At 41.5% G+C, this 25,252-nt stretch overlaps 1 protein-coding gene across 1 annotated transcript in view; it reads right to left on the minus strand.

Annotated features, from left to right (window-relative positions):
- Window positions 1-2,801: 2,801 nt before the first annotated feature.
- The window catches only part of TET2 (tet methylcytosine dioxygenase 2), a 71,985-nt gene continuing 49,534 nt past the window's right edge, over window positions 2,802-25,252 (minus strand). Inside the window, exons 2-10 of the mRNA XM_075090731.1 lie at window positions 21,631-25,021; window positions 19,306-19,396; window positions 15,571-15,664; window positions 14,205-14,413; window positions 13,238-13,388; window positions 10,918-11,007; window positions 8,179-8,316; window positions 6,362-6,722; window positions 2,802-5,050 (exon numbers count right to left, since the gene is read on the minus strand). Coding sequence (XP_074946832.1) covers window positions 3,636-5,050; window positions 6,362-6,722; window positions 8,179-8,316; window positions 10,918-11,007; window positions 13,238-13,388; window positions 14,205-14,413; window positions 15,571-15,664; window positions 19,306-19,396; window positions 21,631-25,021 — 5,940 coding nt within the window. The 3' untranslated portion in view covers window positions 2,802-3,635. The remainder of the gene's footprint in view (window positions 5,051-6,361; window positions 6,723-8,178; window positions 8,317-10,917; window positions 11,008-13,237; window positions 13,389-14,204; window positions 14,414-15,570; window positions 15,665-19,305; window positions 19,397-21,630; window positions 25,022-25,252) is intronic.

Genomic DNA, 25,252 nt, shown 5'->3' on the forward strand with positions numbered 1-25,252 from the left:
CGCTCCGCTGAACAGCTTGGGCTGTCCCCGTGCGTCAGTCGACGCATTCGATTTCTAAGCTGCTGAAGTACGCAACTCCCTCCCTTTCTCATAGCACGGATTTAGATGCAAGTTCCCCAAGCTAGCAGTTTCCTTGGCCCTGTAACCGCTGTCCGGTTCCCCTGGCTCTCTTGACCCCTGGCTGGCCACGTTGCACTGCGCTGGCTTTGTTAGCTGATAAAAGTGACCGGGAAAGACAAGTTTCTGCAAGACAGACTTAGAGTGCATTAAATAAATATAAATTTTATTAAAAACACCCACATCTCAGCGTTATCGGGAATGATATAATAATAAACAGCTTTCAAATAACCTGCATTACATTACAATACTTACAGTATTTATAACCATCGTTGGATTCTTTTTATAGACATACCAAACATTTAATGAAAATGGATGAAACTGAAGTAAAAAAAAAAAAAAAAGTAGAACATAAGCATAGAAAATGCACACAGAAGTTCATTACCTTAGTGTCAAACTGCTAAAGTTTCCTATACAAGTTAACCACTAGCTTTAGAAGTGAACTTTTTACCACTGTGCGTCAATCAAGATGAAAAATTCATTCAAGTAAAGTTGACACCACTCAGAAGCATCTTCAAGTATGGCTATAGTCAACCTGATAATCCTATACAAGCAATCTTATGTCTGCTTTGTCATTCGTTCCAACTGAGGCAGGGTTCTGTACACGAGAAATTACAGTTCAGGTATTTACAATACAAAACTGTTTCACCAACTAAGCTTCCTGCTCCTGCCGCCAGCAGTTTGGCAAATGACGGTGCACGGCACATTAACCAAACGTCTGCTATGGATTACGTGAATAACGTAGGACTTAAAAAAAAAAAAAAAAAAAAAATCACCGAAAGATGAAGGTTTAGAATGATTTAATTAATCTGACACATAACCATCATTAATTTTCTTTTTTTTTAAAGGCGAAACTTTTGTTTCAATGCAGTGGGTAAAGTCACAGACTGAGAATTAAAAAACAAAATTGCCACAATAAATAGTTGACCATTAAACCCCAAGGCCTCCTTTGATTTCCTCGAGTTGGGTTGTGATTCTGGTAGATAAAATTTCTTTCGACCAAACTTAATCTTACAGTATATTGCACAAGATATATCTGGGACATGGAGGTTTGCGTGTTTAGGGAAGCCCTTGTACAGACTGTACCTTCTTATATTTTATTTTATTCATTACAGTATCCGAGAAGCCTTGTTTAGAGAGTGACTTGAACAACTCTAGCAAACAGTCACTTGCCAAACCCCTGCCTTACATTTTTCCCTTTAATCAGCTCAGTGCATTCTACTTTCTTTTTGTTTATTCATTTGAAACAGGCAAAACATTCTAAATCTCTTAAACACTTTCATTACAATAAAAAGAGCTAACGAATTTACAAAATTAGTTTTAGTTCCATCAATAAATGTACAAGAAAAATTAGAGGAGGGATTCAAAAGAAAAGCATTAAATCCCTGGAAAAAAAAACCCAAAACAAAACAAAACAAAAAACCCAGAATAATATATTTAACCTACAACAGCTTTACATACACACAGGTGACACGTTGGCATAGGAGAACATGAGCTGAAATATCCCTGAATTTTTAGAACCAAGAAAAAAAAAAAAGTTGAAGTTCAAGTTATACTTGCTAAAATGTCAAGTATTGAGAGTATTTTTTGTTTTGTGTTTTATTTTTTTAAAATTTTTTTGTTTGTTTTTTTTTTCGAAGGCTATTGGGGGAGAAAGATGGTATACAATATATAAACTTTCACACTCAGTTCAATATCCTATTGCCAAACTAGTGTTGAGGTATATGACAAGTAGGAACATCACTCAAACCTTTTAATGTATTTTTAGCTCACATTATGATATATTTGTAGCAGGCTGAGTAGCACCATGATGTGAATTCAGCTCAAAACCCAAATATATATAGATTTAATATTTTTACAGTACTAAAATACTAAAGCATTGCGTTAAAAAAAGTTTTGTTTACAATTTAATTTACTATACAACTCTCCTGCTTTTTTTTTTTAATAGAAATTAATGATTTAAAACCACCACAGCAAGCCAGCTGCCTATTTTTTTTTTTTTTCTATTTAATCAACGGAATCACACAGAACTAACCCTGTTTCATTCATCTTGCGTAGGCATCGGTCTGCTCAATCTTCCTGGAAAAGAGGACACTTGCACCGAGAAATTACTTACACCACAACGTACATAATTATCAACACAAAAGCAATCTGCCATTCAGCATTCGAAGAGCTTACAGATCTTTAAAAACAGCAGAAGCCCAAGCTAGCTAGTTGTAGTCTGTCGCATGCTGCTAATTATTACCTGTGGTTAATATAAAATCTTTCCTTAAAACTGTACATATTTGAGCAATGAACTTGTCATAATTGTAGAAAACAGTTTACAGTATAGCTGTGTGAGATGAGCACCAGAAAAACATGTGTTTTGTGTACTAAAGTATTCCCTTATATCCAGTAAGCCCCATTTTTACCATAACTGACTGTATTAAAAATGGATATGTAGGCCACTAGCAGATGCATGGCTAAACCAAAAGTATTTAAAAGCTTTTTTTAGTTTAAAAAAATTATCTTTGCATTTTAAAATCAAAGTAAACTCTTTTTTTTTTTTTTTTAATGTCTTAGTACCTTAGCATTGTTCAAGTTGCCAAGCTTAGGTAGACAAAGTGCTTTTGAAACACTATTTAAAAAAAAAATATCTCTCTCTCTCTAGTTTATCGTCCTTTTCTAGGACTTGACTGGATGAGCAAAATCCAGAGGTCTTTGTAATTCCCATATGTTAAAAAGTAAGCTTATTTTAACACCAGGTAAATTCAATACATAAATGAATGAAAAGGTCCTCCCTGTTGTTGAAGAACATCTGACTACATCATCGACACTTTGTTATAAAGGCATTAACTGTTCGACTGTTAAAATAAAGACACCATTCTCTTAGATAGCACCATGGTTTTAGAATATCCAAACAAATTCAGTGTTTTGCTGTCTATTCGTTATGTTTTATACTTATCTACTTTGTTAAATAAAATCAAGACACTAATAAGATTACAGTAAAAACTGCGTGTTAAAAAGCCATAATTCCAGTATTTCAGTACATCGTAGATTCAGCACCAGATGTTATTTTAAGATTCCTGCAGTTGTAATACTACAGTATTATTTTTTTAGGGTTGTTTTTTTTTTGCTCCTATTCCATGACTATGCAAACTTGATGACATTAAAAGTGGCCACAGATGTGCAAAACTGTAAGAAAAAAAAAATAATCCATTTGCAGATTATCTCTTTCAGTGATGGAGCCAGTGTTTTCAAATGTAAATTGTGAAACACTTTTTTGTTTTGTTTTTGTTTTTGCATAGGATGCTTTGGTCTTGTTTCCTACGTGCCATCTGTGACCACTTAAAAATCAGCGGAAAATAAGTGCGCTAGTGAGATTACCTCTTTTTGCTGGTGTGCTGAGGCTTTTTCCACTGATGAGTTTCGTAAAAACACTGTTTTCTTCTCCACCCTTGACTTCCCCAAAAGCGAAAGAAAAACTACCCTACTGACAAGGTGTTTCTTCAAATGAGGTAACCAACAATGGTGTGAAGTTAGATATATCGGTTGTAAGGCCCTGTAACCCGTGTAAAGGCATATGGAGATGTAGTTACTGTGGAGTCTGTGGTGACCGACAGCGTCCTTTGTGCAAGAGACTTGATGAAACGGACGTACGTTGGCTCTGAGGGTTCATGCGGCTCGGCGGGCTCCCGCTTCGCTTTTTTGCCGTAAGATTTCTGAGGCACGTAGTCCGGACCGTACTTTTCACATTCCTCTTCTTTCTCTCTTGCCTTCTCGGCCACCTTTGCTTCCCACAGAGCCAGACCGTGTTTTGGCTCATTCATACTCTTGTGCTGGTAAAAGACAAGGGATATTCTGGTGGGGTGGTTCCTGTTGGGATTTTTTAAGGGGGTCGTTGCGTGGAGCTCACGTTTTGCGCACTCTATGAGAATTGACCCGTGAGATGGAGCAACTGCCACTCCTCCAATTTCTGGATCCAGAAAGCTCTGCTCGCTATCTGACCAGACTTCATCGGGATCCTCTGCTTTTTCCGGATTCAGCACATCAGTTTTATCTAAACCACCCTGGGGAGTAGTCCTATCATGGTTTTGACCTGGAAGCATGTTAGACAAACCATTAACTGCGTGTGAAATCATTTCGCTATCCTTATTTTGGAGATGCAGTGAATTAGGAGGACCACTAAACATACTTGGAGCAGAATGGTAGTCGTGTGCCAAATGTGGAGGGGGCTGCACGTGATGATGTTCACTGGTTTTACTCATGGAGGCATAATCCATGCTCGCATTACTCAGATTAGGTTTTAACCTTGAGGCAACCTCCATAAAATGGCTGTCAGCCTCATGGGTGGAGTAAGAGGAATAAGACCCTACGTGGTGTACGTTTTGTCTAACGGCGCAGTTACTGAAGGAGTCTACCTGCGTATTTTGGTTTCCATAATTCAAGTACTTGGGACCAAAACCGTGGTTATTCCCAAACCTATGCTGGTATAACGTTTGAATGGGTGGTAGACGTAGTTTAGACATATGGTCTTGGCTCTGGCAACTATACAAGTCCATGTGCTGATGATGGGAAGGGTAGGAGCCCAAGTAAGAGGGGCAGTTGTCCATAGGTATGTTTCCATTGCATTGGTAGGGTGGATATTGGTTATTTTGACTTAATGATCCTGAATAAGGGTTCATGGGACTGGAAGAATTCAAATAAGACCCCACAGGCTGTGATGAGGTTGTATAGAGGTTCATGGGACTGGACCCTCCATAGGGATCTGAAGTGTATGAAGAGCTTGGGTAAGCACTGGCTGGATTAGACAACCTTACATAGAGATTTGCAGAACCTGAACCCGAGTAAGAGTTAATAGGATTTGACTGAGGGTTGTTAGGGAGAGTGCGCTGTGGATGCTGCTGCTGCTGCTGCTGTTGTTGTGTGGCTGGTCCTGAAAGGCGTAAAAGATCTGTAGATGTGAAAAGAAAAAGAAAAAAAAACACAACGAAACGCTTGGTTGTTTTTTTTTTAAAAAAAACAAACCCCAACAAACTACTACATACTTCATAGACTTTTTCATGACGCGTATCTATAAAATTTCTAAAGAAGTGTATCATATGATATGTTAACAGAAGTTCCCTTTCTCGTATGCCAAATACCATCCTTTCAGAAGCTGAACAGATACTAAGGCTACTCATCCTTTTTGGCTTGTATCCAGCGAGATCAGATGCTAGCGGCAATGGGGGAAAAGAGGACAGTGCAATCTGTTCAGTCACATGCACAAAATCCAAAGAGTTGAATCATCGTTTAAGTAGTCCATGAAATGGAGCATCAAAGTGCGCCTAAACAGCCGTGCACAAGGTGACCTTCTTTTCCCCAAGAATAAAATAATTATTCTCATCTATATTAATAGGACTGTCTCAAAAAAAAAAGTCCCTAGCTTTACGTACAAAACCAACAGTGACATTCCCTGATAGAACAGTTCAGTAACAAGTGAGATGAACTGAAGACCTAAGAGCAAAAACATCATTCATTACAGTGAAACGGCATCGTTTAATGGTTACAACCCCAGCTTGTGTCATGGGACAGCTGACCAGGCTAAGCATTTTAGTGACCTTCCGGGTGGCCTTGGACGTATCACTTTTTTCCTCTCTGAGAAAGTTGCTGTAACAATAAAATAGCCACGATGAACTCCTTTGCTCAGGACTCTCAAACCTACTGATGAAAACTGCCAGGGATTGTTAAGTGGATTTTTAAACTCTTACTCCACTATGGAAAAACCCGCTCTGCTTTTGGTCTTGAAGCAGAGAGTATAAATAGTGGTAAAGAGGTTAGGCTTGAATCCCCTCAAATTAGGAGGTTCTCTGTAACAGTGGCACACAGTGAGTGATGTGTAGGTCATTCTTTCTTTGGCAGCAGCATCACACGCTTTTCTTCATGGCTTCGAGCACTACTGGTCTTTTAAAGGCACTTTACAATACACTGGGTGACAAGCAGAGTTTGCAGAAGCACCAGGTTTCTGCAGGTGTTAAGTATCCAACAATAAAGGATTTCTCATACAAACTTTTTTCTCCCTTCTCCAGAGTTGACCACAATTTGGCACTCTAGTAAGTATAAATAGACAACATTGATATTTACTGTCAAGAATTCTCTTGCCTTTTTACTGTACAGTGTTCTTGGGCTGAGAATAATGGTTTTCTTGAGAATCATTATAAATGGCCCTGATTTCTAGGAAGCTTACCACAGCTGATAAAGATCCCAGTAAGATTCACGTGTTTACCTGCTAGCTGCTTTGCATGACCTGCCGCCTCAGAGTTGCCTTGCTTGTTGCGTGCTGCAGCAGACTTATCTCTTTCAGCTTTGCTAGACCCATTCTCCAAGGAGGAAAGCTTTTCTGCAGCTGCTTTCTTTGCTTCTAGCTTCCTTTGCCGACAGGTCTTAACTGGCTCTGCTAACATCCTTACTTTTCGGCGAAAGGAGGTAAGGACCTGGATACTGCCATTCCTCTTCTTCTCCTCCTGGCCTTCAGTGCTTCCGAACTCATCCACATCAGAGACTTTGTATAATGGGAGCACGTGGAGCTGCTCGTCTTCTGGTGTTTGGCCAATTTCACGATTGTCTTCTCTAGTTAGTGTGCAAACCTGTCAGAAAGGTGTGTTAGAGTAACTCTCTTAAACCAGTCTGAGACGAAGAGCTCTGAAATACCAGCCTGTGCATTTTACCTTGCCCCGCCACTGTTGGCTTTGGCATCTGGCAAGCTATTTGTAAATTATAAGTTTCTGTGCAATTTATGCATATCACAACAAGCCTGCGATTTCGTTTCTTCCAGTGCTCTGTTGGACAGTGTTAACAGAAGCAGAAGGTGTATGTATCTATTTCTTGTACTTGTGCTGAAATGAACAGCATAATTAGGGATTACCCTAACATGAAATAAACTCTGTGATCCACTGTACCGTGGCCAGAGAGCTAAAACAGTGGAACCTGGGACTTTGAAAAAATCTTCAGGTGAGTACACTATAATACATTAGCTAGCCACCTATTAGAAATAGCGTGCAATATAACTTACTGCCATTGTATTCTGCACCCCTTTACAATGCCAACTTCCAGGACTTTGCAAAGGAGCAAGTCACTGTAGCCTTAATAATAAGATTTAAGGAAGTTACTGTTGTGTCATGCAGCACGCTCATTGCGTTAGCTCCAGCTAAAACATATTGGGAGGATCTCAGTGGAAGAGATGCTGATACAGACATATTCTGTAGCAAAATCATTGCATCAGCCAGTTTTAGGAAGAAAGCTCAGCTAGAAATAATATTGTATTGGTGGTGGTTGACTCTGTCAATTAAGTCAGACCCAGGAAAGAGGAAAAATTTAGTTGGTATTAAAAAAGTAGATATTCTCTTTGGTTGTAATAAGAGCTGCTCTGTGGATCTAGGTAGTTGCTTCAAATTACAACCATGATGATTATTCAGAACTGAAGATTATTCTTTCTCACATTTACCGCAACAGTATTGTCACAGAGAGAGTAGGCAGGGAACAGAAATAACCCAGTACACATTGAAAACCAGCTTGTTTTCCTGGTATCTTCTACAAAACCTTTGCTGTACATGCTAGAGGTCAGAACTGAAGAGAGTAAAGGGCGTGTGTACAATACAAAGGATGGCAAGGCTTTTGCAGACTTTCGGCTCATCCCAAGCAGGAATGAAATCCACAGCTTCCAAAACTCTCCTGGAAAGAAGTTATTTGTTTCCCTTTTTATCTTATTAGAAGACACAATCCAAAGTTGCTAGGAAAAAAGTGTTTCAAGATGACAAATATAAACCATTTTGTGCCAGGAACACTGAAACTGGCATCTCGGGCCTGCTGGGACCTTCTTTCCATTGCTCCGCGGTTTCTCTTTTACCAGTTCTTTATTAAACTTTTCTTTAATACACCATAAGTCTCGCTCGTTTGAACGAAAAATCGTGTAGGGGTAATAAGTTAGCTCAATTACTGCTTAATGTTTCTTCTGGTTTTTTTTGCAATCTGTTATGCAAGTATAGATTTAAACAGACGGGAGACAGCGCTGGAGTAAGGAGCCTATACGCATCATGGACTTACCAGTGTACTCCCGTTCTGCATATTGTGCAAGTCTCTGTGAGCATGAGCGCAAAAATCCAGGCAGGCAGTGACTCCTGAGAATGGGCGACCTTCTTTTAAACCCAGGCGACACTCGGGTGCTCTGTGTTCATACTCGATCTGGAAAGAGATGACAGGTATCACTGCAACCGAGCTGGGTGCTCCAGTACATGGAAAGAGCACTGAATGCTCTGCCGTGACAACATGCAAGTCTCCTAACGTCTTGGAGGTGGCAACATACGGATCTTGAAGGCAAATAAAATCGAGCAATTCGATGGCAATTTTATATCTGTACTCCGTTCCTTGCTGCTTTGTTCACCGTTACCTTCTGTCTCTGGCGTGACTGCGAAATTGGCCAATAATACTTTTCCTTGCATATTACTTTTGATTCTCTGCCAGCGGTTGGTGTTTTTACACGACACATGCAGTGCATGGTTTCAGTGTCTGGCACTGTAACGGTGATATGTTTGTGTAGACTGGAAATATACCAAGATATTAAGGGAAAATGGTTTTAGAAAACTGACTTCAGGATGACTTCATGAAAAATAATAATTTGTTTTTTGATTTGTAATTATTTTGGTGCACTAAGCGTATATTTCATTAGCTTAAGTAGAGCTCTAACCCCTGACCGAGAAGAGAGATGATTCGGTCAAGACAGTACCTTCTACCCCTGCACTCATTATTAAGGAGCTTTACAAAGAGTTGATAATGCAACAATAAACCTTACACAAAAAGAAAGGATTCTGTAATGGAAGATCAAGCCTTAGACAAATGATGGTTTCATGTTTTATTTAGAAAACTAAAAATGAAACCATGAATGTAAAATGCTTTGCTGAAATTCCTGAACTTTTCAAGTGAATGCAAAAACGTCTACACTTAATGGAGCCCATTTTAAGTTAAGGTGAAGTTACAAGTTTTGCCAAGTCTTGATCCAAGATCACTAAAAACATGTCTAGTTTGCTAATAGACCTTTCTTTTTAAAATTTAGAATATTTACTTCCCTGGAATCTAAAAATAAAAGCAGAACAAAATTTAAAACATGTGAACTTCTGTGGAATTAAATGACAGTGGTCTGAAATATTAGCCAGACTGTAACTGTCCAGTTAAAGTATCCTGGTGCAACTGTTCTCCGAGATGTTCTGTTGGGTCCAGTTGGAAAAACGGACCCATTGGAAAAACGGACCCTTTCCAATACTAGATTTTAACCCAGTAGCAATCCAGACTTGGATTAGAATAAATCTGGGAATTTGGAATTTCTTTTCAGGATCCAAAGGCGGATTGGTTTTAGGGTGGGCTTTAGAACCTTCTACAATACCATACAGTTTATCCCTCGATCATCTCTCTTTAAAGCCACTGACAGTAACTTGATCAGGGTTTCCCCACAAATACAAGGCCTGCATGAAACTCCTGAAATAGGCCAAGCTATAAACACGCCTTATTACACAAGGTAGAAATTGAAACCTGTAAAAGCATGTATTTTGAAGAAGTGTTGGGCAGGACCATGGCTTACATGGAGGAAAGTCCTTGTGTGAATTTTTGTGGGAAAAGCAAAGCAGTCCAAGCAAGAAAACATTTTATTGTTCATCACCCCCTCATTTTTATTTCTTCCTCTTCCTTTCTTCTCTTGCAGAATCTCTCAGATACTTGGACTGATAACCACATCTAGTGGGTGCATGGCCACAGTTTCCTCTATAATGAGTCTCCAAACATTACCTGATCAGCTACGTGAAACTGGGTAAGTCTGTATCGAATCTGCTCACCCTAGTGGCTACTAAATATGCAGTAAAGGAGTGAATTTTACGGCAAATAAAAATGGACAGTTTTGTGTTAGCTTACTGTTTCTGTTACAGTTGAAAATCTGTCTTGGGCTGGTTGCTACAGCGTAATGCTGTCAACAGGAAAGAAAGATGCTATCATATTTTGCAGTGATGCTGATAGTTTGGAGACTATAAGTTCTGTGAATGTTTGTAATGGTAGTGAACCTGAGCAACAAATACGAAGGCCAACAGTTACGCGTTTCCAAGGGGTATGTTGTCAAATTTTGATGTAAATATCTGAGAGATGTTTGGTAAAGGAATGCAGATGAGAGAGAGCCACAACTGGGAACCTCATAAAAGCTTTGAATGTGCTAGTACCTGTGAGCACCACTTCACAGAAAATATGCACGCACGATCCCCTCGCACAAGAAGGCTGGTGCAGGCACTTGTGTGCGTATGCGGGACTGAGTGTGTTTAAATATGAAACTTTGTTTTAAAAGCGTGTTTGTAATGGCTATTTCGGTGAAAACTAAATTAATCTGCCACTTGAGCAGAACTGAAACTGGCTTCAGAACTTGAGTGCAGTATGATACTTGAGTGCCTTCTGACACTGTTGCCAATCTCACACCATCTTCATGACTGTTTTGCTGGTTTAGCTGGTGAATCATGCTAAATCCAGAAATCTGTGTTGCAGAGCTGAAGAGTTCTGCTCAAGTGTGAATTAATTTTGTTGTGTTGATGTAGGTGAAAAGATTAGTTCTACTTAGTGGACCAAATTCTGCTGGCTTTACTTTTGAAAGCATTTTAAGTGGAATTATTCATTTCCATTTGTCTTTACCATGATGTTAAAGGAACACTGGACAAAATGTACATAATGGTTTGGTGCAAGGTTGAAGCATTGGGAAGTGTGGTAGAAGTCAGGTTATTTGCATGACTGCTCTGCTTCCTTTTTTCCCCAGCATACCTGGTTGTTGTATGCATCAGGTGCAAGCTTCTTGTAGGTAGGTGCCATCAGGGTTGACAGATTCTGCAAATTGGATTCTAGTTTTTCTTCCTGTTAGGAGATGAAATCGATGTCAATGACGTTTCCATACTGTACGTATGGCATCTAAGAAATTAGGGTCTTTACACATTTATGTTTACACTGATAGCTGTGTAAAGGCCTAGACCACTGTCATCCTTGTTTAGACAATAACTGTTATGAATCTCCTTTTATTGTGTCATAGCCTTTAAAGTAATGAAGTAGTAGTGTAGTGTGATCCTTGCAAGAGGACATCGCATGCTGTAATCTTAGTTTGGTTTATATTAAAAAGAATCACATTCTTCAACATGGAGATGTTTTAGATCCAAGCATGATGACCCTCATTGTTTTCTTCATTGGAGTTGAGAAAATAACACTCTCCAAAAAGCTTGAGAGAAATAATATCAGAATGGTCCATCAAGTACATCTGGCTAATTTAAGGGGTTTGCACATTGCAGTGACTGCACTTCAACACAGTGCACGCAGTTTCGCGCAGCAATATAAAATTATTTAGAAACTTCAGACTTCAAAAAGTTCCCAATCCTTAAGTGATGAACAACTGTGGACATGTCTAGTAGTTGGTGATATGGAGGTAGCAATGACCGCACTTCTGTTTTTTCTGTAAGGAGAGATACACACTCTCAAAATAAAGGGCTCTCTAAAAATTAAGTACTCTAGTAACATACTCCAAAGTTGTTCCCCATCCTCTCAGGATGAGAATCCCAAATTCAAAACCTCGCTTATATGAGGCCCTTATTTTTGAGTGCACAAAGAACAGTGGCATACTGGAGTGGTATACTTGTTTTTAGGAGATTGTGTATTTTAGGAATAGGTGAAGAGCTGTGAAAAACATATGGGTTTGAGAGAGACGTCTTTGGTGCATTAGAAGTTTGTATCTCCTAGTGTGGGACTGTATCCTAGTTTGGGACTCCAAAATGACATTAATAACTGATGACATTAATAACCAATGACATGAATTGTCAAAAATACCTTGCTGTGACCATGTGGCTGCTGCCAGAACTTGGAGACTCTGTATGGCCCATAGGTTACCATTTAGTAAGCGTTACTTCTAGTTTTTTCTGGTGAGGATCCTATTTGTGTTGTCTATAAACTGCGTCTATGCTATGGGACCCAGCCCCTGGATGCATGACTTGGCTGCCCCCGACTTTGTGTGGGAATAAGACTAGAGGGTAAATCCAACTTCCCTGCCCAGCTCTGGCTTCCACGGGAAGTAAATAGAGGAATGCAAATTGGACAAGTGCCCTGGGGGGCTTTGGCCAGGTATCCAGCTTAGAAAATTTAGTGGGTTTAGGATTGCAGGCTATGATAAAGAAGGCTTTGTGCCACAGTATGACTGAAGGAGAGCTATTCTGTAATTCTTGGGTCCGTAGAAGAGCAGTGGGGAGGAAAAACTGGATGTTAATTATGCTGGTATTCTAAATAGTGTGCTACTCTCAGCACAGGCCATAGGATGCAGAAGTACCTGGCTCTCTGATCATGTGAAAGAAATGCTTGGATTTGTGTGAGACACCAGTATACAGTGAAAGCTGTAGACCTAGGTGTCAGTACACAAGTAAGGGACTAAATTTACACGTTTGCCAAAAACCAGACTGTGCCATTGGAACATCGAGACACATGACTAGCTGGAGGTGTCCACGAGTCACTGCAGTCATAACATCAAAGGTATCTTGTGCCCAGGCTAAGGTCAATGTTGTTTGTGGTTTTTTTAATTACTCTGAGTCGTTTAAAACAGTTTTTACAGTTGTTGCTGTAACACAGAGCCCAGTCTGGAAACATCCAGCGGGGCAGGACTGTACATAGAATGAGTCTTTCTATTCTCTTCTTCCTACTGTCATCTCAAAAGTTTCATCATGTTTGTCTCCACGCAGTCTGCTCTGGTTTCCCAGTTGCAATGTTATGTGCCTTCACTTGGTAAACTTTCCACTCTGCCACCGGGGAATGCCCAGTTGCAGGCCTAATACAGCCACAATTATTCAGGCTGTGCCCTCTCCTCTAATTGTGAAAGCCTGCAAACATGGTTTCAAGTCTCAGGGCTTTTACCAGCTGTCAGAATTTGGACAGTCAATTCAGCTGGCTCAGTGACTGAAATCAATCAGTTTGGACTGGCAGTTATTTAATTACCTTACATGCATGCCACTCAGGCAGGGCTCTGGCCCCTGTTCTCTTGTACTGTATCTCTATTTGCAGAGCGACAGAAAACACTTCGTTGCAAATGAGGCTCATTTTACAAATGGACACCAACCTCTTTTGGGTCATCCCCCATCAGCTTAAACTTTCTTGGAATCTTGCTTCTGGCAAACTTACAACCATTGTAGTACATGCTCCAGGAGCAACCAAAGGAAAATGAAGCACCACAAGTTTCAGGGTCCAGCCCTTGACATGCGCAAGTCCGTCTAAAAAATAAGAGAATATGGCTATTAGCAGCAAGTGGGTCACCCAGGGTGCTCCCGCAGTGGGCATCGGCGTTCTGCCAGTGCTCTGGGGACTCGCTGGTCTTGGATCATCTTCCATCAATAAATAATGAAGAAAGGAAAGAGGTAGGCAAACGTGTTATAACACAATAATTTATTGGAGTGAATAATTTCATGGTTGCGAAGCAAAGACTATGGGGTTTCTACGCTTTTGTGAGAAACCTGGCTTTGCTTGAAAGAGGCTATGTTTGCGTGGTGCCTTGCTAGGTAGTGATATTCATGGTACCTGAAACAGGCATATGCTGATGGCACTGTAAAAATGTGGGAGCCCTCTGACAGAGGCTAAGCAGTAATTCCTGAAATATGACTACCCATGAAGCCAAAGTAACACACAGTGATAGCTATGTTAATTTTGGTCTAAAGGTTCTTCCCTGTCAGAAAGACATGGGAAAACGATATACTGCAATTTCTTTAGATTCAGGCTAGCTTCTGTAGGCTCCCAGTATGATTTAGTGCATCTAGTTTTTATTTCAAGGTTGAGGTATCTGCTGTCCTGGGCCCTGCTGAGATCTCTTCCTTTAAATATACTGACATGCTCCACAGCTCTGGGAAGATGTTTTTCCCTGATTTATAAGAACGTTTACCTTGCTTTTCTCGCAAGGTTTGTGGGTGCTCAAACTGCCTGAAATAGCTGGAAAGGTTATGCGTATTTCAGGGTAATAGCACGAGTGGAGGTGCCAGGTCCAGGACTGAAGGTGGGGATCCAAGTCTGGCGAGCATACCCTTTGTTCCACTTACTCTTCGTTCAGGGCGCACCGCCGGTTCGTGAGCGTGCCATACTTCCTCAGGGTGTCAGTGAGTTCGGAGTAGAGCTTGTCGGCCAGGCTTGTTGGGATTCCCTCCCAGACCAGGATGAGAATCACAATCACAGCCGTCTCACACGTGTGGCCTGCTCGCTCGCGCACCAAGCAGAGTAGCTTTTCCTCCTGACTGCTTCTGCGGACTACCTGCATGCACAGTAACACACACCCCCAGATCCCCAACACAAACAATGCATTTCTTAATGTGAAGAGCAAGAGAGTAGGCAACCTCAGCATTAGCACGTGTATGTGGAGGTTACTTCTACTTCCGTCTTCCTCTTTGTTTCTGGCAACTTGGTCCATTTTTCTCATTCAGTGATACAGGCCAGGGCTACCCTTCCTGTTTTCTAAGAGGCTAAGCTTGACTGCATGGAAAGCCATGGTGGTGGAAACCAGCTTTCTAAAGGTATCCCCCATGCTCTGATTCAGCAGAAACTTTCTCCTGAATCTGTGCTACAGTACAAGTGGCCCAGTTTGATTAGTGGGCAAAAGGAAGTGAGCTGTGAGATGCCTTCCCGCACAGAGCTGGATGGTTGACACCTGCACTTAGGGCAGGAGCCGTGGTAGGAAAGGCAGCCCCCCAAGGGAGGGACTGAGTAACTGGACATGGGAGCTCTCTCCCTTTCCCTCCCAAACTTAAGCAGCTGAGCTTGTAATCAGCCACTCAGTTTTGTGACCTGCCCTTACTACATACAAACATTACAGCAATGAGAGGAAAGCAGTAGATGTTGTTCAAACAAAACAGTGTCCTTGCTTCTTAGTGCTTGTGCTATGGTGGGTATTTCTGAAAGAAGAAAAAGGTGCAGTCTGACATGCATAAAGACTATAATCATGTATCAGTTTTTCCTCATCCCGTCTTTCCCTAGCCTACCCAAACCACTCGGTAATTGGTGCCAAAGTATGACAGTGTTTGCTAAGAGGGTGTCCTAATGCCTCTCTCGAACTGGGAGTGCATTTTAGAAACATCACAATGTGGTGCACTTATTGGACTTACTTGTAAGCTAAAATTAAACAGCAATGAGAATGTCTGCTGTTGTGAATCTTAAATCTACGCGAAACTGCCTTGCTTCTCAGGTTTACATACCTTTAAGCCAGGTTTCATTCTTGCTGTTCTCCATGCAACATGTAAATGGAGTGTGAGAGACAGGGATGGGAGCAGGCTACAGGCAGCCTGGGGTGCTCCTGCCGTTGAGCTATTTTAGATTTCCCAGTGTCAACTAACAGAAGGACATGTCGCTGCTGTCTGCTTACACGAACCATCATACTGAACTAGATTAGTCTTAACATTTGTGTACATCACTTACCCATTTAGCAATTGGACATCCTTGAGAACTTTTGCCTTCTTTCCCAGTGTAGACAACCCTCTCAATCCTTATAGCTTTACCCTTCTGTCCAAATCTTAAACAAACAAAAATACGTACAGTAAGCAAATTCATTTTGTTCTGCATGAACACTGAAAAGATGGAGCACATTTGCCAGTCTTATCTTAAAAAATAAACACTATGAATTACAGGGAGGGATGTGCAATGTGTTTTATCTTGCTGATTTTATTGTAGTGGTGGATTGATAAGTTAAGAGAGGCAAATGCCTTTAATATATCACGAATGAGTAAAAATTATCCATATTATTAATATTGCCAAACCTTTTAACTTTCTGTAGAGAATTTGTTATAGATGACATTTTGAAAAGTGGACTTGAAGCCTCTATTTTGGGGAGGAATTTTACATTTTTCTTTAATTTCTGAGTTAAAAGTTATTACTCTGCAATGTATGTAATGAAGTTTTCATGGAACAGCTGGCATGCAGTAATCTATTAATTTTCTGTGCTTGTTTCTGGCTTAGATACAGTATGGATCAGTTCAGTCATGATTAATTTGCATCATATCTATTTCCTTTACTTTATAATCTGCTCATAAATTGTTACTTATTTACTTCTGCCTGACTTCTATACTGAATTAGGATCACAAGATACCCTCAAATGGTGCCGACTGTGTGTGTCATTTTGCAAACGAGGCGGGCAGCTCTTGCTGAAGCATTTAATCAAGGTGATTGTGCCGTCCAGGCAGAATCTAGCCCCGCACATAAGTAGCGCTGTTACCCAGCGCAAATGGGATCCACTTTCCACACCCTCTGATGAACCAGGTGGAAATATGCAGCGAATGCTAAGTGAGTCAAATCTTGAACCAATCAAAAGCATCAGACCTGTTAAGCCATTTGCAGGCACGTTCTCTGGGCAGGCCTCTCCCCGGGCTGCTGCAGCTGGGGCGTGCCTGCCCGCTGCGCCCTCGAGCGCGCCAGGTCTCAGGTGAGGCCGTGTGTTAGAAACCTCAGTGTCTGCAACGTTACAGATCCAGCTACCACCTTGACTTGGCTGCATTTTGGGGACCGGGCAAATTGCACTTCCATCACCGTTTCTTGAATTCTGCTGCTCTCACTGGCGTTACCTCTGTTTGTTTGTTTGTGTGTTGGGGTTTTTTTGTTTGTTTTAAATAACCAAGTGCGGGGACTAAATCACAATGTCCTTGTTCTCTGCCTGTTGCCTATACAGCAATCAAGGTAGTTCCTTCCTGTTATGCAGCCATTTAATGATGCCTTGGGAACTTCTGACCTTTCATCCCTCTTGTTTCTGCACTAAAATCTTGGTGACATATTTAAGAGCAAATATTTGCATTTAAACTTCTGTCCTGTAAAGGAAATGAAAAATGCTTATTTTCAGATGTGATCTCATTGCGAAATTTCAGTGTCACAGGAAATTATACAAATAAAATCAAGTTGTACTACACGTGTTCTACAGGCAACTGTTAGGTCACTTTTTCCTACTTAGGCTTGGATGTTAGTATAGATTTGTTTCTTTAATTAACCACATCAAAAAAACATTTTTAAACCATAACAGTTTCTATCTAATTGCTAATCTGGATTGCAGGACAACTGTGCGGATGCTGCTATAGAAATATGTTGTACGTTACACACTGGAAATGAAATGGACTTTGTCTCAAATCTTCTCAACTGTCACAAAGGAATTTGTGCCTGATGTTTGTCATGCTTGCTTTCAGTCCAAAGCCTTCAAAAACAGAGCTAAACTCACTGAGCATAAAGTAGGGATTGGGAGAAGGAAGAGGTAAAATGTGTGTATCCGCCATGGATTCTGCAAGAAATTTGTTCTGGTATAGCTAAAATATTAACTGCAAGTCTAAATCCAAATCCTGGTTTGTTTGGCAGTGCTGATACCTTAAAAGTAAATCCATATTCATGGGAAGCCAGTTTAAAAGTGCTTCGCTTGTGATTAGTGTCACCAACTGCACAGATGTGCTTGAGAGTGTCTTTATACTTAAGTGCTTTTTTTACTTAGGGATACAAAATAAACTAACAAGGAGGAGTTCTGGAGTTCTTCAGTCAGGTAATCGCACAGTTCATACCATATGAACAGTTGAAAACTAGCCATTGTTCAAGTGGCTGCTGCTATACTCTGCTGAACCTGGCTGAGCAGATGCATGTTATCTATAATCTCTCAGGATTTCCTTCTGCCAACATGAAATGAAATTAAACGTAAAAAAAAAAAAAAAAAAAAGGAAAAAAAAGAAAAAAGAAAAAGGTGAGGTCAATATTAAGGATGAAAAATTACATTCCAAAGTAAAGAAATGAAAAAAGTTTCGTCTCTGATAATTGACATCATGACATGAATGACTTCCCTCTTTTATTTATTATTTGTAAGTACTAAAGAACTAACCAGTCAATGAGAGCTCTCAAGGTAACAAATTGTAAGAAACTTCTCATGAGGGTGTGTTTACTCCCCCTTTTCAGGAAGAAGCTGATTTATGTAGCTTACATGCATTCGAGCTGCTCACAAAGCTGAAAACAAGTATTGGGGCAAGCTCTGCACAGGAGTCACAGGGAAGAAGGTGCTAAGAAAGAGAAAGGACCTTAGGACTTGGATATAATCTGAAGGGTTTAATATGCCCCAAGTGGCCCATGGTCATGCAGTGATGAGCAGAAGCTAACAGACCTTGCTAGGAAAGGGTGCTCCTTAGCTCAGATACAGCACTGCAATAATGCCCATTTGCTTTTGGTCCTGCAACTAGCTGGAGCTTCTTTGCAGTTCTGGAGTCTAGATTTGTAAGGTATTAACAAATCAAATTCCCATCTGCATCTGACTTACTGGGGAGTTTTTTGTTTGCTTGTTTGTTCAGAGGGGAAATGAATTCCCACATAACCTCTAAAAATCTGACCATTAATGTCTACGCATGCCAAAAGCTACAAGTAATGCAGAATTCACAGTGTCACTTTTGTGACAGTTTTAATTTAAATACCTTAGAAAGGCTGATGGGTTTTGCACTTACACGTATTTTTAATTAGCACAGATCATGCATCCATTCTGTGCCATTCAAAATTCCTGGTTAGGTTGGCTTTGATGTAATAAATATATCACAGGATGCAACATGATACAGGGATTGTCCACAATCAAGCTAAGGCTGGTTTTGTGCCATACTCTGAGGAAGGGGGTTTTTTTTTTTTACAAAACTACTTATAGATTCTTGGGCTGAAATCCTATCTAACAATTTTGTGGCATTCCTCTGGACATGACAGAATTAAGATTTAGCCCTTTCAGGATGCGCTATATATACTTAGTAATTTGGGGGGGGGGGCGGGGGCTAATGTTGGAGTTTGGTATTCTGCTCTTCATCTTCCTTCTACCTTGGCATTCTCCTACCCAGAGGGAACACCAGGTCCATGCCTGCTTTTGCAGTCGTTGCCAACTGTCTTGCTTGGCAGGCTGGTGAACCTCTTGTTCCTGTCTGGGTTTGCTTGCCATCTGTCTCAAAGTGCGCAGGCTGTGCCAGCCAGCAGACTATTAGCCCTGTCAAATATTGTGACTCTCTGGTGAATAGCACAGTGCGTAATGTTGGCAACACTGGAGTAGCTAAGCCTACAAGTAATTACTCGATTTGCAATTGTTTATTTCTTTGTGTGCAAAAGCTGGAAAAATTCTGACATCCACAAAAGGATAAACGTTAATCTGCCCTGTGCCTTTGCACTAATTACCTTTCTTCCATGATTTCTCTAATAGCTGCCACATTAGGACCGGCTCCTAGATGGGTATAGAAAGGACCTTCATCTTTTTCAATAATTTGCTCTGTTTAAAACAAAATAAAGGTTATTACTTCGAAGCTTAATTCTTTAATGTAAAAAGTCACATTGCAAAGCTTACAACTAGCTCGTTAGAATACTGCTGTATGGGTCTGGGGTCAGGGTTTTCAAACACTTATGTCTAAAGTATGCCCACGCAATTTATACAGAACATGCAAAGCACGTGGCTAATCTTGCAAATAGCCACGATACGGACTATGTGCCTTTTGCCAGCACAAACAGTTGTTTCACTTCTCGGGCTCTACACTGCAATTTAAAAGGCATTTTCCTGTTATCACCAAACAATTGTTTCTCCTTCTCCCACTTCCTCCTCTCCCAGTATCTAAAAGGGAGGATAAATGGGATAACAACAGTAAATATTGACGTTAGTGAGCTGTACAGTACTTGTTTTTCAGCAGACATGTTGCAGTGTAGGAACCTACAGCTTGAGAAAGTGGCCAGTAAAGTTAAATAGAGAATTTCTGCTACCCACAGAAAGACTGTGAAATGAAAAAAAAGCAAGTTTGCTGAAAGAAATCCTGCACAAGGCTTACTCAAAATCCTTGTATGCTACGAAAGTGGCCTCAGTTTTCTGCGTGTAGGTAGGACCATGTCAGAATTCACAATATATGCTGTATGTTTGGTTTGATACCAGGAGGCAGGCTCCAGCAGTGAGAAAGAAATGGCCAGGCTTCAGGAGATGGTGGAGCTGTGCTGACTTGTCTGAGGGATGACTTTATGCTTTCTGCCATGCCAACTCCAAAGGCTGGATGAGGTGATGCTGCTCTTGATGTACAGCCTCCAGAAGCACGATGAAGGCACGCTATAAACCTGAACGTGTCAATGGGGGAATGGCTTAATTTGATCTTCCTAAAGACAAGTATTGGTAGGAAAGAGCAATAAACCCAATCAACTGCGCTGTGGCACTGGGTTCTTCAAAGAGGACAGGAACTAAGTTTCATGCTCCTTTATTTCCTAGAGGGTCTGCTAAGACTGAAGAATTAAAATGCGAGTGGAGAATAAGCTCTTCTGCTTAGTGGTTGCAGTACTGGCTAAACAAAGTGAGAAAAATTAAATGATTGCCAGAAAAATTGGTGCCAATAACATTGGAGAGACCATCTCAAGAAGAAAAAACCCGAACAACTTCAGTGTTTTCAAAAAAACTACATTTTGTAGGTTGTTTCTTATAAAACAATAAGGAGCAGCAAGGAACTGGCTTGCAATTTTCTTCTGGGAGCTTTGGAAATCCACTACCTCCTCTTTTCGTTCCCATGGATCATCTCTGAGACATAGCCCCAAGCATTTGAAAAGGCAAAAAGGTCCATTTTGCAGTTTTGGAGAGGCGTTGATTCAACTTCCCTCTTATTGCTCGTATGAAATCCCAGTAAGTGAAACTATAACAAGGATCCCACACCCCCATTTTTTGGTGCTGAACCTTTTGTCTCAGCCTGAATAGTTTATCCAGTAGAGTTTGAAAGTGCCTGTTAGACCTGGCTATGTGCAGTGTCAGTGCTGTACGGAAGCTTGGGCTACAGGGCCTTGCCTGTCACTCTACTGTGCTTCCCTCTGCTCTAGTCTTCCAGCTTTTGGAGATCGAGTATGCCATGAAGAAACAGTGAGGGTCCCCCTTGCTCCTTTTTTGGTGCTGCTTGCGTAGCTTCTCTAAGAAATTCCTGATCTCTTTAGCCTTGCAGGACACAAGTGTGTGAAAGGGAGGATAAACTCTTGCAACTGGTGAGGAATAATCTGTCATTCCTTCTTTGCTTAGGCTTTACTAAAGGAAACTTCAGCAATGTCACTGTTAGAGCAAAAAATGGTGTAAGAATCTCAAGTTTTGGACCCAGGACATATTTTATAAATGCTATTATTTAACCTTGTTGAATAAATTAGATTATGAAGTTATGACCTACTTTTTATCAGCATGTTGTCATTACATGTCTGCTGCTTAAGGAGAATGGATGTGAGGGGATACATTACTGGCCATAAACATTCGGACTGAAAAGGCAAACCGGTAATTGCTTTATGAAATATTGAGAAAGAGTCCAAGTGTGGGATTGGATAAGTGGAGTAGGCATTAAGTGTATAAAATTGCAATTTTATAAGTCTTTGCTAATTACTGTTCTAAAAATCCGACATTAAAAAATCCTTCAACAAAAACATCCAACTAACCCTGCAATCCCAACTTGAAGGCTCATTTCCTTCCTGTGAACTAGTACATTTTTAGTACATCTCAGCACTTACCAACACAGCTGCAAGATGGGAAATCATACTGGGTTTTGGCAGGTGTGTCCAATAAATTCTTTACAGGAGTATCCAATAACTTGGAAGGTGAGTCTAAAAAATTGTTGAGAACAGTTCCAGCTGTTCTTTTGGTCGGGGTTTTCTCAGCAGACGAGTTTGCTAGCTGATCTGAGATCGGGGTCTGAGTGTCAAAATCTGCAGCACTGGTATTTCTTGATAGGATGGTTATAGGGCCTGCTGTTTCAACCTTCACATGTTTAGGCGATTTGATAGTAAAAGTCTTGTGATCAAACAGTGATTTGACCTGTATCTGTTTTAGCTGCTGTTCCATTGTCTCAATGATGCTTTTTTGTTGCATGTTCTCGCAGCCGAAGTGCTGATTCTCTTGTTTAATTGTTTTCCTCCACATTTTGTTTTCCAGCTGTCCAGCTGATGGACGCATACAGACATTAGACTTTGTGCCAGCCTCAATTTTTATAGGCTTGCGTGCTGCACTGGGACCAATCTCGGTTTTGGGTTGCTGGTATGCTTGTTGCTCTTGTTTTTGCAAGAGATGCCACCTTAGAGCAGCATGCTTTTGAAAATCCTTAGGGGGTTGGGACTGCAAATGACAGCCTCTCTGGTCTTGGGCATGTGGGGCAGTTTGCTGGCTGTGTGGTAAGTACCTCTGAGGAATCTGTGTAGCTTGTTGGCTCGGGAGATCTTGGTTCAGACTACCACCATAGCATTGTGTTTGCTGGAGCGGTGGTAGCTGTAAAACTGAAGCTTGTTGTGTCTGTTGCTCTTGTTCTTGAAAACAGTGATTCACATCTTGCTTTGCGGTCAAGTTATTTGAAAAATACTGCACACGTTGCAAGTCCTGCATTTTGTTGGCTCCAAAACGTTCGATATTTGTGGCGTTTTCTTTCTTCTCAGAAATCAAGTGCATGTTGTTTGGGCAGGGATGCTGCAGACCAGTGTTTGCTTTCTGAGTGTAAAGGGGAGCTTTGTTGTTCATGCTCTGTACCTGCTCTAGGCCTAGCCGAGGGTTATGCAGTGGGAATGCACTTGATTTCATGTACTTATTCCCAGTTTGAAAGCACTCCTCTACTTTAAGCTGATTGAAGGAGGTCCTGTCTAGTTGCTGCTCAGCATTGCTTTGGGAGTGGGAAATGGTTTGGGGCAGGTCTTTATTTTTCATTTGCAGAGCCTGTTGCTGGTTTGGGGTTAGCTGCGAACTGCACGGCAGTTGCACCTGCTGTGCCTGTTTTTGAAGCATCTGTTGCAAAATGTGCGAATGCAAGAATTGCTCATTTTCCCCTGGCTGGGGATTCAAGTGCTGCTGTTTCAACGGGGCCCCTAAAGGCTGTTCAGCTTGTTGTTCTGGTCTTTGCTGGAATTGGAGCTGCTGCGGAGGGTGTTGCTGCACTTGGGACTTGAGTAAGGAATCCACCTTTGTGAGCTGTGGCTGCGGTGAGTGTTTCTGGAACGGCAGCTGCTGGTCAGCTGTGGGATGCGGCTGCAGCTGGGAGGTCTCACGTTTGTACAGCAGAGGAATTTGTTCCTGTTGCATTATCTTCTGGCTCTGGGGCTGTCCTGAAGGCCCCTTTACTGCATCAGGACTTCCAGCATACTGTTTTGTATAGGCTGTTTCGGCTGTGTTTGCCTGGAACTGAAGAATTGATCGCAATAATGCTTCACCAGGCTTTTGGGGAGGCTCTTCCTGGCGCAACTGGGGGGAAACCAGTTCTATCCAGACTGGTTTTGAATAACGTTGAGCCTGTGGCACAGGCTCTTTCACTTGGTCCTTTGCTTTGTCAGGGGGAATCTCGGGCTCCCTCTGTCCTGGGAAATGATGATAGTGTTGCTGCAACTCACCCTTGCTTCCGCGCACTTGCAGGTTTTGGAGGGGAGGCTTTGACGCCGGCATAATTTCTTCTGGGCACTGCTGAATTGAGGCGGCCACAGCAGCTTGCGGGTTGCTTTCACTGGCATCTTGTTGTGACGTTTGTGCCTGCTGCGGAAGTCTCTGCTGAGGGTGAAGTTGTTGTTGGCTGAGGCCAGGACTTTCTGACATTGGTCCCTGCTGTTGCCCTTCATTCTTTATCTCCCCAGGAGGAGTTTCATCACATCTGTTGTCATAGAAATGGTGTCCTTCTCGCACCACGACAGACAGTGCACTGGTTTTTTCCGGAGCAGGAGGAGTGGAGGAATCTTTGTGAAACATTGAGTTCTGTTTAAAGAAAGCACCATTTTTTTCTGCTTGCTCAGAAAACCTTTCCAGAGCGGCACTCTGAGCTTGCAGGTTACTGCTGGAACTTAGAGAGAGGTCTTGGTTGGGAACCTGCCCTACGCTTCCACGAACAGTACTGTTTCCTATGGGTAACTGGTGTGGATCGTAGCCTGGAATCTGTTGCTGTAGCTGTAGTTCTGGTTTCTGAAGCAAACAGCTACCTGGCAATACAGGTGGTTTACTGGAGTCTTCTGTGTTGTAGACCTCAGTAACCACTACAGCTGGCACTTGAGGCAGCTCAGAGTTTGAGGTCTGTGGGGAAGTGATCTGCCCTGAGGTATGGGATGAATGCGTTGTCTTATAGGACAACTCATTAGTAGCCTGACTGGTAATGGCATTGATATGAGATGTGTTCTTCTGCATTGCTATGGAAACATGTTCTGGATAATATTGAGACAGTGTTTTCTCCAGGAGTTCACCATGCATGCTTTCCATGGAAGAGGCAGAAACTGTAGCACCATTAGGCATTGGCACTGCCTTGTTCTTAAGTAGTAAGACAATGTCCCTGTTGTGGCAATGAATATTTTCCTGCTCCTGCTCACCCTGCATCAGGACGTCATGAGGGTTTTCTGAACCACCACTGTTGTATCTTGTAGGCTGTATCAAATCTGAAACTTCATTTCCTTGTCCTGTAAAACTCTCATGTTTCTTCTCACTGTAACAATTGGAGACACTTGGTTTTTCATTATTATCCTCTGGCTCAGCTTTTTCTCCATTTACATCTTTGTCTTGTTTCGCTTTCTTGCTCTCATGAAGTCCATACAGAGAGGGCTCACTAAAAGTGCGTTTTATCCCACCATTTTGCATATATTTGGAATATACCTTCTTTTCTTGTAAAAGGTCAGGGCTAACGCGGTTGTTAGGACTTCCCTTCAGGTGGGGCACTCCATAGTTGCTTTTAATGAATAGCCACTTGTGGTCTCCATTTACTTCAACTTCAGGCCTCTCTGTTGCTGGACTTCCATTCTGTAGCTTTACCACAGAAGGCTCTGCCTGGCAAACGTGAGAAGATTGTGGTATTAGAAATGGACTCAATCTATTGCCTTCAACATGGTTGGTTCTGTCCTGTTCCATCTGGCCTGCTCCGGGGCCATCCACAAGGCTACCCTCTGAACGTATCTGGAAGAGAGAAGAAAACAGGAGAGAATCTAAGTCAATTTTAGTATCCACTGATGGACAGCCAGTTACTGACAATTCCTGCAGCATTCAAGCACCCTTTGTCCAGACCAGCTCCCACACACAACATGAGCTTGCAGGCGCACCTGCGGGGTGTTTCACTACCCTAACGCATTTTGCAGCCCCGTCTCTCTCTTTCTTGAATGTTTTCTCTTCAAGATGAAAAGAGACTGA

This window comes from Phalacrocorax aristotelis, chromosome 4, assembly GCF_949628215.1.
Source record: "Phalacrocorax aristotelis chromosome 4, bGulAri2.1, whole genome shotgun sequence".
NCBI lineage: Eukaryota > Metazoa > Chordata > Aves > Suliformes > Phalacrocoracidae > Phalacrocorax > Phalacrocorax aristotelis.